The sequence below is a fragment of the Nothobranchius furzeri genome, chromosome 2, assembly GCF_043380555.1.
Source record: "Nothobranchius furzeri strain GRZ-AD chromosome 2, NfurGRZ-RIMD1, whole genome shotgun sequence".
Taxonomy (NCBI): Eukaryota; Metazoa; Chordata; class Actinopteri; order Cyprinodontiformes; family Nothobranchiidae; genus Nothobranchius; species Nothobranchius furzeri.
The window spans coordinates 60,128,280-60,143,336 of NC_091742.1; the positions used below are offsets into that span (position 1 = coordinate 60,128,280).

The window sequence follows — 15,057 nt, forward strand, 5'->3', positions numbered from 1 at the left end:
AAAAACTTGCATTTAATTAAAACGTTTTATGAATTCGTGATGAGAATAGCGCACATTTATTATTTATTGTGAAATGTTTAGTATTTTCCTCCCCACGAGTTAATGGTAGCAACGTCTGACTTTCAATGCTAGTAGTCAAAACAAAGGCCAACGAAAAACTATTCCTGCAATTATTTGTGACTTTTAATTGAATAGAATTTGAAAATAAAACAAGAATTGTTAGATCTTTTGTTAGTATTTTAGCTATTGATAATCCCAAATGAATATTTATTTATATGACTAAATTTTAGGACCACTCTGTTTTCCTCTGAGTTGTGATTTGTTGTCCAGTAGCGGAAGCAGACCATGTACATTTTGTTATGTTTACGGTAGCTCGCAGCCGTCTAGTTTAGCTAGTATGTCCAAATACATAGAATGTAATGTCAGACTGTGTACTTTTATTTCAGAGTAGTAAATTTAGACACACGTTGAACTAATTCGCAGTCTCGTTTGAGGCCGAGGTATGTAATAAAATAACTTTTTTAGGAAAAAATAGACTTCAGCTAATTGCCGTTTGCCTGTGCTGACGGACGGATGGAGATCCATTCATACAAGATACTCAAAAAATAATTTCAAATCCGAGTGTGTGTTTGTCTTATGTGAAGATGGTCGATTATTTGTGATTATTCGCTTTGCTTTTAATGCTGCAGATGATCGAGGTGGTGGCCTCCATGGCCCGAGGCCCCGTGTTTCTGGCCGGGGAGCTAATGGAGTGTCTCATAACGTTCACCAACCCCATGTCCCACCTATCCACATCTGCAAGCAGGTATGATACTGACCTGTCACATTACTATCTGTACGAGCGTTTAAAAATAAGATAATTTAGCCTTCTTGCTGACTAACATAAACATAAACTTCCCAGTCTTTAGTCAAATCTGTTGACGTCTGAAGTTGTTGATGTTGATTTGTGTCCACATGAATGTATACATCAATAGAACTTTGAAACCTAGAGTAAATCAATCCTCATTTTGTTGTTTGTTTCTGACATTTTGGACCACTTAGACTTATGAATGAATAATTTAGTCACTCACCCTGCCTGTGTCACAGTGAGATGCTCGCATGGGCCAGTGCCCAGATCCACTGTCAATTTCATGCCAGTGAGAACCGAGTGGCCCTGCCGGCTCAGGGCAACAAACAAGACGTCCAGGCTGACAGCGACACTGTGCTGATTCCTAGCAGAGGTGAGAATGACGGAGCACAAGAGTCCCAGATTAGCCCACATTTTACATTCTTCTCTGAGACTTCTGATTTATAAAAGTTTTATAACAAGGACATTTTCTGCAGGAGAGCGAGGGCAATGTGTGCTGGACACACCTCCAAAGATTTTGTTCTGTGACTTGCGCCTGGACCCTGGAGAAAGTAAAACATGTATGTATTTTTTAAAGGGTGTCATTTTATTTTCCAATTCTTAGAAAACCCATAATCAGCTTGTAGAACCTCTTTTAGCAGCACATGTTCTCTTTGATCTCATCAGTTCCTCACATCGCGGTGAAGGACCTAGAGTACAGGAATGTGCTATGTTGTTTTAAGAAATACCCCAACAACTTGAGTTAATCAAGTGGCTTTCTTATGTAGTCAAACAACCAATTAAAATGTATTCTGAAGTTGGAATATAAGAAACAGTAAGAGTAAAGGAAAAACTGGACTGTATGATTGAAACATGACATACATTTTTACTTTAAAGGTGCAATATGTAAAAACATAGTGAGAATTTTACAGTGAGAAAATCCCAAAAGAGTGTAATCTTTCAGACATTTTGGAAGGAAGGTTATACCAAAACATATTTCATATCCAGCTGGCTGCGGGGATTGTTAGTTTTTTTCCCTTTGAAAACAAAGGAAGGAGGGACGTAATTAGGGTTGTCACGGTAACCGGTGTAGCAGTAAACCCCGGTAAAAAAGTTGACAATAATAATAACCGTCATAATTTAAAAAATATATATATTATCTCGGTGGGTTTACCGTGGCTGCGGGGTAGGCGCAGTGACCCTTACCAGCCACCGTATCATCTGCTGAAGTTGCCGGCGGCACATGCGCGCTTTGTTGTTTACAACCAAAACTTTCTTGAAGCTAAAGCTGAAATAATGGCTAAAGGAGGAGACGGCAGCGCTCAGGACATTCATTATCGCTCAAAGAAGATAAAGTCGGAAGTATGGGCGATTTTTGGATATTTGAAGAATGCCGAGGGACAGTTGATAGAAGACAGCTATCCTGTTTGCAGCACGTGCAGAAAAAGTGTCTGTGAAAGGCAGCAACGCTTCAAATCTCATGACATGTCTGCGTGACCATCACCCACAACTCTACAGTCAACGCAAGGCAAGTTAACGCTAGCGTTTTAGCTAAAATGCGTAATCCGAGGATTTGGGTTGAGGGAGAATGCAACGAGTCACTATATAAACTAGCCGCAGCACCGCTACCTGCATATAAACCGTGTCACGGACACCCCCATATTGAAATGACGTTATGCATTACGGGGCTCCCAGGGACAGATAAGAGTTGGTCTCTCTCCGAGAATAATTATGAATTTATGACATTTTCCCAAATCTGCAAAGCTCACTGGAAGGACACAAACCGAGGACAATATTTCCTGATATAGGGATTATTACTCAAGTAAGGGTAAAAAAGTATCTGATTAGAAGGCTACTTGAGTACTGAGTATCATCTGGTCTAATATTTTTCAAATGATGACATCAAACAGACAAAAATAAGAAGTTATGGGCAAATATTGGTATTTTAAAGACTAAAAGGGAAAAATGTAAACAAATAACATAATTACAGAATAACAAATTGTAGGCAAAATTTCGACACAAACTGAGGACAATATTTTCCTGACATACAGGGTTTATTTAGTTGTCTGAGAATGTAACACGTTTAAAAAAATACCGCGATAATACCGAAAACCGTGATAATTTTGGTCACAATAACCGTGAGGTTAAATTTTCTCACTGTGACAACCCTAGACGTAATTACTGTTTACCAACAGCGAGTGTGGGGTTGCCACGTCACCTATACTGCAGCGCCGACAATTGTAATTTGACGACAGCCGGCAAAAAGCTCCAGAGTTGTTTAAACTGGTTGCAGTTACCACATTTTACCACCGGATGTCATTTTTACTTCATTTCTACATAATGCACCTTTAACTGAATAAAACACCATGTTTTATCAAATCTGAACCCAAAGGAAAAATCACAAAGTTCTTAACAGAGATTTGGTTAGCTCTGTCGTCTGTGCACACATGTATATAACTGATACCTTCATTTTGGACAGCCGCCTTATTTTAGATGATTTAGAATAGAACATTAATCCCACAGTGGGGAAAGTCACTCGCTACAGCAGCGCATGAACTTAGAGAAAAGGAAGAAAAATAATAACAAGATTAAAGGTAAACACACAAAGGCAGTAAGCTATTATTGTAACCTTCAACCACTAAAAACAAGGAATAAAAAGGAAACTTGTGTTTCCAGAACTATGCAGCATAAGAAACACAGACATACTAATGTGCATCAGGTATTACACAAGTATCGAACACATACTGAATGTTAGAGGTGCTGAAAAAAATTGATTCAAGTCTGAATCGGGATTCTTATTTATAAAGATTCAAAATCGTTTCACAAAGATTCAGAATCGATTCCAAGAACTCAAATATTTGGCATGTTACAGGTTTGAGATGCACTTTTTTGGTCTTTGTTAGGAGAGTCAGTACTCCGTTTACTTTTGTGGTCCCATAAATTGAGATGATTTATGTTTGAATCTGCTGATAAGAGGGGACATGAATGTAATTTTTTCCATACTCAGAAATTTGAGATATTCTCATATTTATTTTCTAAGTTGATAAATGAGTACTCAGGATTACTCATGTAACTTGTTTCTACACATACTTGAAAAGTATTTGACTGTGTTACTTTCAAAGCTACTGTTAGGTAACTACAGATGTGTTATATTTTACACGGTAAGCAAAAATAAATGTTGCCTTTTGGTCGAAAGATTGTTTCTGTTTACAGTTTTAGAATCACTCTATTTTACATAGTAAATTAGCATTTTTGGAGCACGACTTGGTTAAAGTCTAATAAAAATGTCCCATAGCTTTAACTAACTTGTACAACAAAGTAGTTCATCCTGGAGCTGACACTCTTTGTTAATACTGATTGTGAATCGATTTAAATTGAGAATTGATTCTGAATCGAATCGGCACCCCAAGAATCGGAATCGAATCATATCGTGAGTTGCTCTAAGATTCGCATCCCTACTGAATATAGTATTGATGTTATTGTGTACCAGGATAATGCCAGTTCCAGTTAAACTGAGGAGTTATAAACTCTTACTGCAGAGGAGATGAATGACTTACAGCAGCAGTCTGTTTTACATCTGCGATGTCTCGGTCTGCCTCTGCCACTCGTTTGACCAGAATACTCTTACCAATGTGTGAATATGAAGAGACCAGTAAAAACTTTTAAATATATTACGTTCAATTCAAAAACAAATAGGAAGTTGATGAGGGAAGGCAAACACTAGGGTTGTACATTTTGCCACTACTAATGAAATAAAAATCAGACTTCTGCATTGGTGTAGAGAATTGTTCATGGTCTACTGTAGTCCTGAAAGGTGTTTGGAGTCCCAATCATCACCCTACCACCTCCGTGCTGACATCAAGCAATCACGACTATAGTCTGGAAACTGCCTCATAATCTTCCCTTAACACACATGTTGCAGAACTACAAAGTACCTAAACAAAGGTGACTTGGCTGTCACTGAATCAGATAACTGTTAGAAAAACAGAGCACAGAGACTTTCCGCATTTTTACCATGGTTTAAGAATATCTGAATAATGCACTTTTATCACTTCTGGTGTGTCGTTGTTAATAATCAATTACTTGTTTGTCTTTAATTAGCATAACCTTTTAACAGGACTGTTTCCATTCATGAATCCGTCACAGACTCGTACAGCGAGATGGTTCCCGTTGACGGACCTCCTAGTTTTCGCGGCCAGGCGGTGAAGTACGTCTACAAACTGACCATCGGCTGCCAGAGGGTCAACTCTCCCATCAAGCTGCTCCGAGTTCCCTTCAGAGTGCTGGTTCTGCAGGGTGAGCTTAATCTAGACCACATTTTTTTATCTCAGTTCCCACTGTTCTCACATTTAGAACCACGTTTTTGGGTCAGCTTTCCTGCGCAAGGAGACAGGAGTTTGTTTTTGTTCATAAGGAATCAAATGAGAATTTGAGTGTTTTCTAAATCGCAGGAATGCCAGAGCCTCCGTTTCCTCAGGATGAAGAGGTTTCCCCCTCCAACCCGTTTCTGGAGGAAGAAGAAGCGAGTCGCAGGGACGCGCGGGCTCTAGAGAGAGCACTGGACATGCTGATGGTCACCACCTCTAGGCGCTGCCCTCGTAAGCCTGCCTCTCTATCCTGCTTCTCTTCTCCAGACCAATCTTAATTCTGCTGTTATTGTGAATTTTTCTGTAGAACTTTGAGCCTTTTTTGTGTTGTTTTGTTCTTTACCTCCAGACATGTTTAATATCACCAACATGCGCGGAAAAGTGGCAAAGTTCTGCATCTTCAAGACCGTTTACAGACTCGGAGAGGACGTCGTCGGCACATTTAACTTCTCCGAGGGAGACATTCCCTGCCTACAGGTGTGTGGTGCTTTTACTTCATGTCCCACGTTTACTCCTAATGTAATGGCTCTGAAATTCTGGCTGCGCTTAGTATTCAGTGAGCCTTCAGAGTGAGGAGGAGATCCAGGAGCAGTACCAGAGACGACCCGGTCAGGCCATCAGTGTGACGGGACATGGACGACACCTGGAGTCCTGCCTCCACACGGCCTCCAGTCACTTCTCTCTGCCCGTCCCCCTCAACGTCACACCAGGCTTCAGCACAGACATTGGTCAGAGGACCGCCCAGTCTTCTCCTGCTTGTTCTTCGTCTTTGTCTTCTTTTTCTTCTTCCTACCACTGCTATTATTATTATTATCTGGTTATCTAGAGTCTAATTAGCACCTTCCCCAACAGCGGTGCTTAGTTCCTTCCTGTTTTAACTTCTTTAGGAGATGAAACTACAGCTTTGTGAGGAGCAAGGAGGCTCACACCTATAGGCACCATGCAACAAGTACGCTTGTTTGCCCAGGGAATCCTCCCAGAGGACACACTGTGACGTATATGTCACGATTTATCATTAGCTACTGTGAAAAGCACCATAAAACCAAAACAAATGCCTGTCAGATTTTTTGGCACGCAGACAAACTATATTTCTCCAAACTGAGGCCATCCAAGAAGCTTTAAGATGGCAGAAATGTCTAAAATACGTAGCTAGTTTGTTTCATTGTTGTTTTATTCGTGAACATTTGTGTTTATAAATCACCTTTTTGTTGTAACACACTGACTCCTGAACCTTTACCCCTCAGTGAGTCTTCGCTGGCGGCTGCACTTTGAGTTTGTCACCGCCCGGGATCCTACGGAAGCCCCAACTGTCCTGCAGAACCAATCGGAGGACACCATTTGGGCGGGGGCGGAGCATGTGGACGTGGACACCTTCAGTTGGAATTTGCCCATCAAAGTGCTGCCCACCAACCCGGCCCTGGCGTCCTACGTGTCTCAGTTTACAGGGACCAACAGCATCCGTATTTGAAGTCAGAATGTGTGTGTGTGTGTGTGTGTGTGTGTGTGTGTGTGTGTGTGTGTGTGTGCGTGTGCGTGTGCGTGTGTGTGATCCAAACGACCAGCTGTATGTTTCTGCTTATTTTCTAGACGCATTACGAAATGCATTTATTGTGTTGTAGCTCTACTGAACCAATCATTTGTTTCTTTTTAAGGAATGCATCTCTTTTGTTTTGTATTTATTTCACGTTTAACTTGTGCATTAGCACGCTAGCTCATTTCCTCTCCATCCATGAAACAAGCATTGTGTAAACGATTCCTTTTTTCCTTGTATGAGCTATTTGCTTCAGGCTTTAAGAACTGCAAGAGAAAAAAATAAAACTGAATGTTTATTGCAATAACTGAGTGCTTTTATTTGGGAGGATAATGGGTTACAGCAAAGAAGATATAAACTGATATTTACAATAAGCAGGTATTACAGTGATTTAAGGCGGCACTGCTGTCTAAAGCAACATCTAAAACGTTCATGCAGGCAGGTTTATGTTTTGAAAGGAATAAAAACACTTAAAATGTGGTTATTTTCATGTAAAGCTTCAAAAGGAGATAAAAACTGCACTTAAAACGTTAAAGTGTGGAGACACGGAAGTCTGGCGTACACAAGAATCACACAAATGGTTCATTATGTGTTTAAAATAACTTCACTGGTGCACGTAATCGTCTCTAACCCTCAAGCTGCTGCTGCTGCTGCTGCAGGTGAAGCGATCCGTGGCTCGGATCCTGGTTTGTTTCACCTGGGTAGCACAGCTGGCGAGGGTCAGCTGTCTGGACCAGAAACACTTTGCAGGTCACTGGTTCCACCCGTACCTCACACCAGGCGGGGAAGTCCACCGGCCGATGCACTCTGGATGCAAACAGAGACTGTTCATGCTCGTTTTAAAATTGTTCGATATTCAAAACTCTGAATTCTTAATTTTTTAAGAAAATAATTTGACTATTCACCACTAAAAATGTATATTTTGGGTCTTTATTTAACACCAAAACAGCTATTTAGATAAAAGAAAACTACACCAGTCTTCAGTTTAAAACATGCAGATGAATTCGGATCACTTTAGCTAAAAAAATCCTATGTTCTCAAACAGCGGCGGACCTAGAAAAGCATTTATGAGGTGGCAGAGGAGCATATTTATCAGTATTTGCATAGCCATATGTGTATTTGGTTTAGGTTATCATTTACAATGTCCGGTTTGCCACAGCTACTGAATTTACTGCTGGCAACAGGGGTACCAAGGCTTTCTGTTAGGGTAGCAGTACCCACCTTATGCCACCCAGCAGATCCGCCCCATTCTCAAATCAATATAAGTTTCTTTTTTTATTTATTTTACTTTTAATAATATGAACTTGAGACCCCAAATGTCCTCATTTAAATATAATCCCCTCTGTCTTTCCTGTACTGACAGACGGCCCATCTGGACACCAAACCACTCTCAACTGTTAGTGTTACTCACGTCTCACAGCAACCGACACCAACAGGGTGCAGACAGGTGCAGTGCATGCAGGCATCGTCCATCCAGGATTCCCCCAGGGAGTACTGCTTCCCCGCGAACACACACAGCGCTTGGACGACACATGGAAAATATTTTTCTTATTTAAAAGAACGACTGCAATTTAGGAAATAATAAAGTTTCAAAGAATGGAGACTGACCTCTTGAGTTGAAGTGGCACTCCAAGGGTGCAGCTGAGCCAGCGCTGGCCCAGATCAGCAGGAACCCAGCAGACACAACCACCCAGTTCACCATGGAGAGCTCCATCTTCGTCTGCTCTGATCAGATTGTGGTTCCTCTTTTTCTCATGTTCCCCCCTTTATACATCCTGAGGATTTTACGACCGTGGCGTGGAGGTGTGGTCAGCGTTGATCTGGCTGTGGAAAGTGGCGCCATCGGTCAGGAATGAGGAGGATCTGTTGTGTAGAAAGGGAGCGGTAAACAGAAGGGAATCTTGCATCCTTGCATCCTGGCACCCCAAAGAACCCCTCGTTTTGCTTCAATGGGCATGAACCTCCATAGTCATAGAAACAGTGACACATCCGTGTGATGACTAAGCGATGGGGAGATTGAAGGGAGGTGATCTGGAGGGAAGTAAGAGAGTAATCCAGGGAGAGTAGGAGGGATGGGATGGAATTATCTATCACTATTCATCACCCTTTAACCTCTTTTGATTTAGAACTGCTCAGGTTTATTGTGCAGCAAGGACTGGACCTCTGATGATGTCTCATCAAAGACTTATGAAAAAGGTTTGCCATGATCAAAATTTGATAGTTCGCTCTGACAGAACCAAGCAGTTTGTGTAAAGCCTACGATCGTTTATTTATGCATATTTCTAGAACTGGGGCAAAGAAACAAGCTTACATTTCACATGACAGTAAAGCCAATACCGTGTAATTTCAACAGTTTTTAATCAGACTCATTAGACTCAGCAAATTCATAACAATTATTGGCACAAGATTAAAAAAAAGTTGTGATGTTTGATATGTCGGCTTATTCACCAATATCCTGTAAACCAGTATAGTCTAACTCTTAATTTCGGACACTGATGCCAATACCAATATATGTGGGGTCCTCCTTTCTTAAAAATAGATAAAAACATCATCATATTTCTCCTATCGCGCACACTTTAACCTTTAAAGGTGCCCTAGCAAGTTATTTTCTCAACCGGACTACAAGAACCATGAGTGTTTCTCAATGCCAAGGAACCTTGCCTTAATGTCTTGGCCCCGCCCCGGTTGCCTACAGTATATGAGATACGTCATCGGGAGCCGCCAAGACGTGTTCCAATGTTCGTGTTCTACCGAGGCGTGTGTTTTCCATTTGCTAGCCGTTTAGCTAGCTGAGCAAGGATACTTAGGTGTCTTGTAGCCCAGCCTTGGTCAAAAATTACCCACAATACACCGCAGTATTTTCAAAAAGATGGCGGATCAGAAGCCGGCAGCTACTTCGGGGACAATTTTCAAGTTTAAAAGTAAGTCAGCTAATTTAAAATGTTTTTTTTTTAGATCCAAAGAAGTTATCTATTGTTGGTTGGTTGCTTATTAGTTGCAGCTTTGGTTGCTAGCGGGTAGTAACTCACTTATATATTTAATTTAATAAACATATACACAATTTAAACAGTAAAAGGATTGTTATATATTTATATTGAAACTAATACGTATAAAATATAACGTTATCTCCAATGTCACATGACATTACGTGACCGCCGTGGAAGCCGCGGTCACGTGATGCAAGTCTGTTCCATTTATCCGTTTTCTTTGACCAAGGAATGACAGTGTCCTTGTAAGCAAGGCGCCTGGCCTCGCAAGACATCGCCTCGCAAGCTCACAAGTCGCCCTGACATTGAGAAACACCAAAAGTCATGTATGATTTCTTAACTCCAGCCAGTGACTCCTCATGAACCTGACTACAACTCATATTACTGCAGCATTTGTTATTCCAGTCCGCGTGGCAGCAGATCGCAGGTTCAGCCACACCATAAAACAGCAATAAGTCAGTCTGAGGCAAAAGTGAACCTCATGGCTATAGCTTTTCCATCTTTTCCCCTGTAGACATTTGATTACGCACAAGTAGGTGACCAGTTCAGGTTTATGCAGAAGGAAGGAGAGAGCTCTGGTTAAACGTTCCTGCTTTAAGAAAACCGTTAAATTGCATTGTTGATGTGCTACCAGGGCGCTCTAAATATTGATTTAAAATTAAATCAAAGGAAATTGTAATGTATTGAATGTTTATTAATTACTATTTCAATAATACATAATACATAAACATAAAAATGAAAGTAAAGGGGGAAAAGGTCGATCATATTTTTTTTAACCCTGTCTGTCGAGTGACTGTTTAGCCTGACATCTGATAAATATATTTATATTTATCTGGTTATATATATATATATATATATATATATATATATATATATATATATATATATATAGCCATGCCCTGATGTGGGGCTGGGGGGTGCGTCGACATGGTCGGGACATAGAAGGGGGTGCGCGGCTAAATAAGTTTGGGAACCACTGGGTTAGACTGAGCAAATTTATGGTTGTGTGTCTAAGCTTATGATGTGTTACACTATCTTCCCATCTTTTCCTTTGAAACATTACTAATTTGCATAGCATTGAAGGTCAAATATGGCACAGACTTTTTGGTATGCTACATTAGACATCTCAAGCTGCCTATAGGGAGCCTAAGGGTGTTTCTAAATGTCAAGGCGCTTTGCCTTGCGAGCTTGCGAGGCGATGTCTTGCGAGGCCAGGCGCCTTGCTTACAAGGACACTGTTCTTTCTTGGTCAAAGAAAACGGTTAAATGGAACAGACTTGCATCACGTGACCGCGGCTTCCACGGCGGTCACGTAACGTCACGTGACACAGGAGATAACGTTATATTTTATACGTATTAGTTTCAATATAAATATATAATGAGCCTTTTACTTTTTAAATTGTGTATATATTTATTAAATTAAAAATATAAGTGAGTTACTACCCGCTAGCAACCGAAGCTGCAACTACTAAGCAACTAACCAACAATAGATAACTTCTTTGGATCTAAATAAACATTTTAAATTAGCTGACTTACTTTTAAACTTGAAAATTGTCCCCAAAGTAGCTGCTGGATTCTGATCTGCCGTCCTTTTGAAAATACTGCGGTGTATTCTGGGCAATTTTTGACCAAGGCTAGGCTACAAGACACTTCCCGTGTATCCTTGTTCAGCTAGCTAAACGGCTAACAAATGGCGAACACACGCCTCGGTAGAACATGAACATTGGGCTCCCGATGACTTATCTCCTAGGCAACCAGGGTGGGGCCAAAACCTCAAAGCAAGGTTCCTTGGCACTGAGAAAAACCCTATGTCACACCTATCTTCTTCCACACCATGGGTCCCCAGAAGAACGACAAAACGAAAACAAGTCAATGGGGCTAAAAATGCTATTTTCTAATCCTGTTTGTTATGTGCCTGGATTTCACATGTGATGTCCGTGGATTTTAAAGATGCATTCTGATGCCAAGAACGCACTTATTTTCGAACGGGGCCAAAAGTAATTTTAGGTTTTGTGTAAAAATATGTCCAGGACTACAAATGCGCTTCATCAAACAGACACAAAGAAAATCTGATGAAAAATGACTATGTTTAGCGAACTTTGAATCCTTCCATCAGGAGAAAAGAACCACCATAAATCTGGCCATGTGGTAAGTAGCAGCTACGCTAGGGGAGAGATTTTGTGGTGATGTCATATATGAGATGTGCTGACATCTGATTTTGTAGACATAATAATTACAAACTTTTACAAACTGATAAGTCTCAAAGTGTGTGACTGGCGTGGTCAAAACACACATCATCACTTTACATTTAAACTGAAGTACAACATATGTGTGATTCAGGGCGTAAGGCAAAGCAGATTAAAAAATAGCTCTTTTAAACCCTCTGTCAGGAATCTTGGTGTGGCCAAGCAAGCAAGGTGGGTTAAGTGACTTGCCCATGGACAAAGCAGAATTCTCTGTCTGGAACCATAATTGAACCTGCAACCTTCCAATTACGGGGCAACCTGCACAAGTAACACATCTTACACGTCACAAACACACAGACTTTATAATCGCTCTGTTATTTTCTCTGTACTTTTTTGGCCATTACTCTGCTCTTGAGCCACTGCAGCTTAGACTACTGTAACTCTCTTTTCACTTGTCCAAGTAAAACCTCTCTGAACCGTCTGATGGTGGATCAGAATGTCTGTGCTCAACTTCTGACCAAGTCCTCCAAACACACCCACATCACCCCGCTTCTCCTCCAACTTCACTGGCTGCCAGTCAACTTCAGGGTTCATTTCAAGATCCTGATTCTGGTCTATAGGGCCTTACATGGACAAGCACCATCATACATTGGTGATCTTCTTAGTCCCTACACCCCCAGCAGGTCCCTGAGGTCCAGTGATCAAAGCCTACTGGTTGTGCAGCACCAGGCTAAAGACCAAAGGTGACAGATCATTTGCTGCTGTGGCCCCCAGACTCTGGAACTCTCTCCCCCTGAGCCTGAGATCAGTGGACTCAGTGGTCTCCTTCAAAAAGCAGCTGAAGACTCACCTGTTCAGGCTGGCTAAGGCGTGCCCTTCATCACCACCCTCTCCTCCTTCTACCAATTCCAATTAATTATGGGATCAGCTGATTTCCATCTTTCCTGTTCATTTTTTCTTTCCATTTCCTTCCATTTTTTAACCACAAATTTTTTGTTTTCTCATATTTATATTTTTAATCTCTTTTAAAAAAAGGTTTTTTACTTTTAAAATTGTTGTTCTTGTGAAGCACCTTTGATTTTGAGAGGCGCTATAGAAAAGATCATTTTCTTTCTTTCTAATCATGTTTTAGGTGGGCGTCTGCACAAGTAACACATCTTACACGTCACAAACACACAGACTTTATAATCGCTCTGTTATTTTCTCTGTACTTTTTTGGCCATTACTCTGCTCTTGAGAATTGTTCATCATAAATTGCAGTATTTATGTCTGGAGTTGAGACTAAACTTTCAACAGTTTGATTCACAATTAGTTCTTAAAAGTCAGTTGCCAGCTGGGATCTGAATAGCTGCTGCTTTTCAAATCTGTGTTTTGATCTTTTCTTTTGTCATGATGCTAAGACAAAATGTTAAGAGGTGAAAAATGCCATCTGACCTGACTTTGCTCTGCTCCAAATGAAGTATTAGCTCATCTTCTTCCATTGGTTTTACTGTGTGTGGATGGAGGTCGAGATCATAGGAAAAATCCTCTCAAACCTCTCACAGGAGGCCCAGAGGCCTCATAACGTTCTACTTCATGGGTTTTCTCTGATACCTCCTTGGTAGTTGGAGTGTGTTGATCAGTCAAGAGTGCTTTTCTTATTTACCCAATCTGTAGCTGCTTCTTGGAAAATGCGCACTTCATCCCTCTTGGATTATTGTAGACCATGTTAATGTTCTTTTATTTTAAATATTCATTTTGAAACAGCAGGAATGAAATCTAACGACACAGTCGTGGGTGTTGCTGACCTCCTTGGAGCTTATGAGTCCCTTACAACTTCCCTGACGTGTCAAACATGTTGTCTGTGACAAAATGGAGGATCAAATCAAAACAAAAGATGAAAATTTTCCTGTCACACCTTTTAGCTTCATGGATGTGCACTTAATTGGGGATAAGTGCATTTTGACTGGAATCGTTAAAAAATAAGATCTGACAAACAATTGTAATACGGCAATGACAACGTAACTCCAAAAGAGCTCATTTTATGATCAACTGAACAAATTTTCTGTTTTTTTTTTGCTACATATTTTTCATTTATTTAAAAATATGTTAAATTTGGCTCTGCTGTAGATTTAGTTTGCTGTTTTTTTTTGTTTTTTTTTTTTTGCTTGACATGTCTTCTTTTCTTCCACTTGTTCCTTAGTTTTTTTAAAACAACAATTGCACCATTTGTTGTCATGGTCAAGCTAAAGAACTGGTCAGAAATGTTGTTGAAATTTTTGAATTGTAAAATAAAAGAATTTCAGAAGTCTTAAAGAACTACTTATAGAAAATACATTAAAGCTCTAAAGATGATGTGTCTCATGAACAAAGTATAAATACATTCGTGGTGGTTTACAACTCCTTCATAGTTCTCTACATTTTCATTATGCATTAATATTTAACTCTGAATTCAGGTATACGTACTTGCATGATTTTTATAAAGTCTGTGGGCTTTTCATTTATTAAAATTCAGAATGTACTGTAGAATTTAAAGTCACAGTGTGTATTTTCTCCAGCGATAAGGGGCAGAATATACTTAAATCATTGCAAGCAAGTGGTAATTTTGTGTTTGAGTAAGCCCTTACTATCAGATGGCCATTAGGGTAAAAAATCTCTGGGAGCACAATTTTCGAGTACTTTGTCAAATTGTTCAACCTCCAGCAAAATGACAAGCACATCAGACTTTCATCACTGGCAATGAGTGAAGAGGTAAATGTGTAAAACAACAACGTTTATGAATGGAGAAGGTTTTGTAACCATTTGTCACAGATCAGTAAAATGCTTTTTGTCCTCAAGGGCTCATGTAGAAGAAAACATGATTTCTAATATGATGTTGCCCAGAGGCTTACCCACTCCCATGTATTTTCATCTGTGGCTTCAGCTAGACCTTACTCTGTATTTTAGGCCCGATTTTTATGGTTATATGTTACAAAGCCGCCAATGTTTTTCAACTACTGGGCATCATTTACTTCATTTTCAACAACATTTCAATGGATCTTTCCAGAGATTAATGAGAAAAACTACACATTGTCTCTTTAAGTCTTATGGTAGTAATGGCTTTTGGGGTTTAATGAAGTTATGAACTTGGTAGCTGCCAGCCTGTGTTATTTTCTTGAGCCCATTTTATTTTATTTTTTTT

General features: G+C 40.1%; 2 protein-coding genes across 2 annotated transcripts; one reads left to right on the plus strand and one right to left on the minus strand.

The window, feature by feature from the left end:
• Positions 1 to 346: 346 nt before the first annotated feature.
• On the plus strand, positions 347 to 6,779 carry rgp1 (GP1 homolog, RAB6A GEF complex partner 1). Its single transcript, XM_015946770.3, has 9 exons — positions 347 to 500; positions 690 to 805; positions 1,087 to 1,220; positions 1,324 to 1,407; positions 4,973 to 5,122; positions 5,278 to 5,424; positions 5,543 to 5,670; positions 5,744 to 5,921; positions 6,438 to 6,779. The coding sequence occupies exons 2-9, from the start codon at positions 690 to 692 to the stop codon at positions 6,659 to 6,661; spliced, it is 1,161 nt and encodes a 386-aa protein (XP_015802256.1). The 5' UTR covers positions 347 to 500; the 3' UTR covers positions 6,662 to 6,779.
• A 414-nt stretch (positions 6,780 to 7,193) lies between these two features.
• msmp1 (microseminoprotein, prostate associated 1) lies at positions 7,194 to 8,572 on the minus strand. The gene is made up of 3 exons (XM_015946771.3): positions 8,333 to 8,572; positions 8,136 to 8,244; positions 7,194 to 7,531 (listed from the first exon to the last, which is right to left on the minus strand). The coding sequence occupies exons 1-3, from the start codon at positions 8,436 to 8,438 to the stop codon at positions 7,351 to 7,353; spliced, it is 396 nt and encodes a 131-aa protein (XP_015802257.1). The 5' UTR covers positions 8,439 to 8,572; the 3' UTR covers positions 7,194 to 7,350.
• Between the last annotated feature and the right edge of the window lie 6,485 nt (positions 8,573 to 15,057).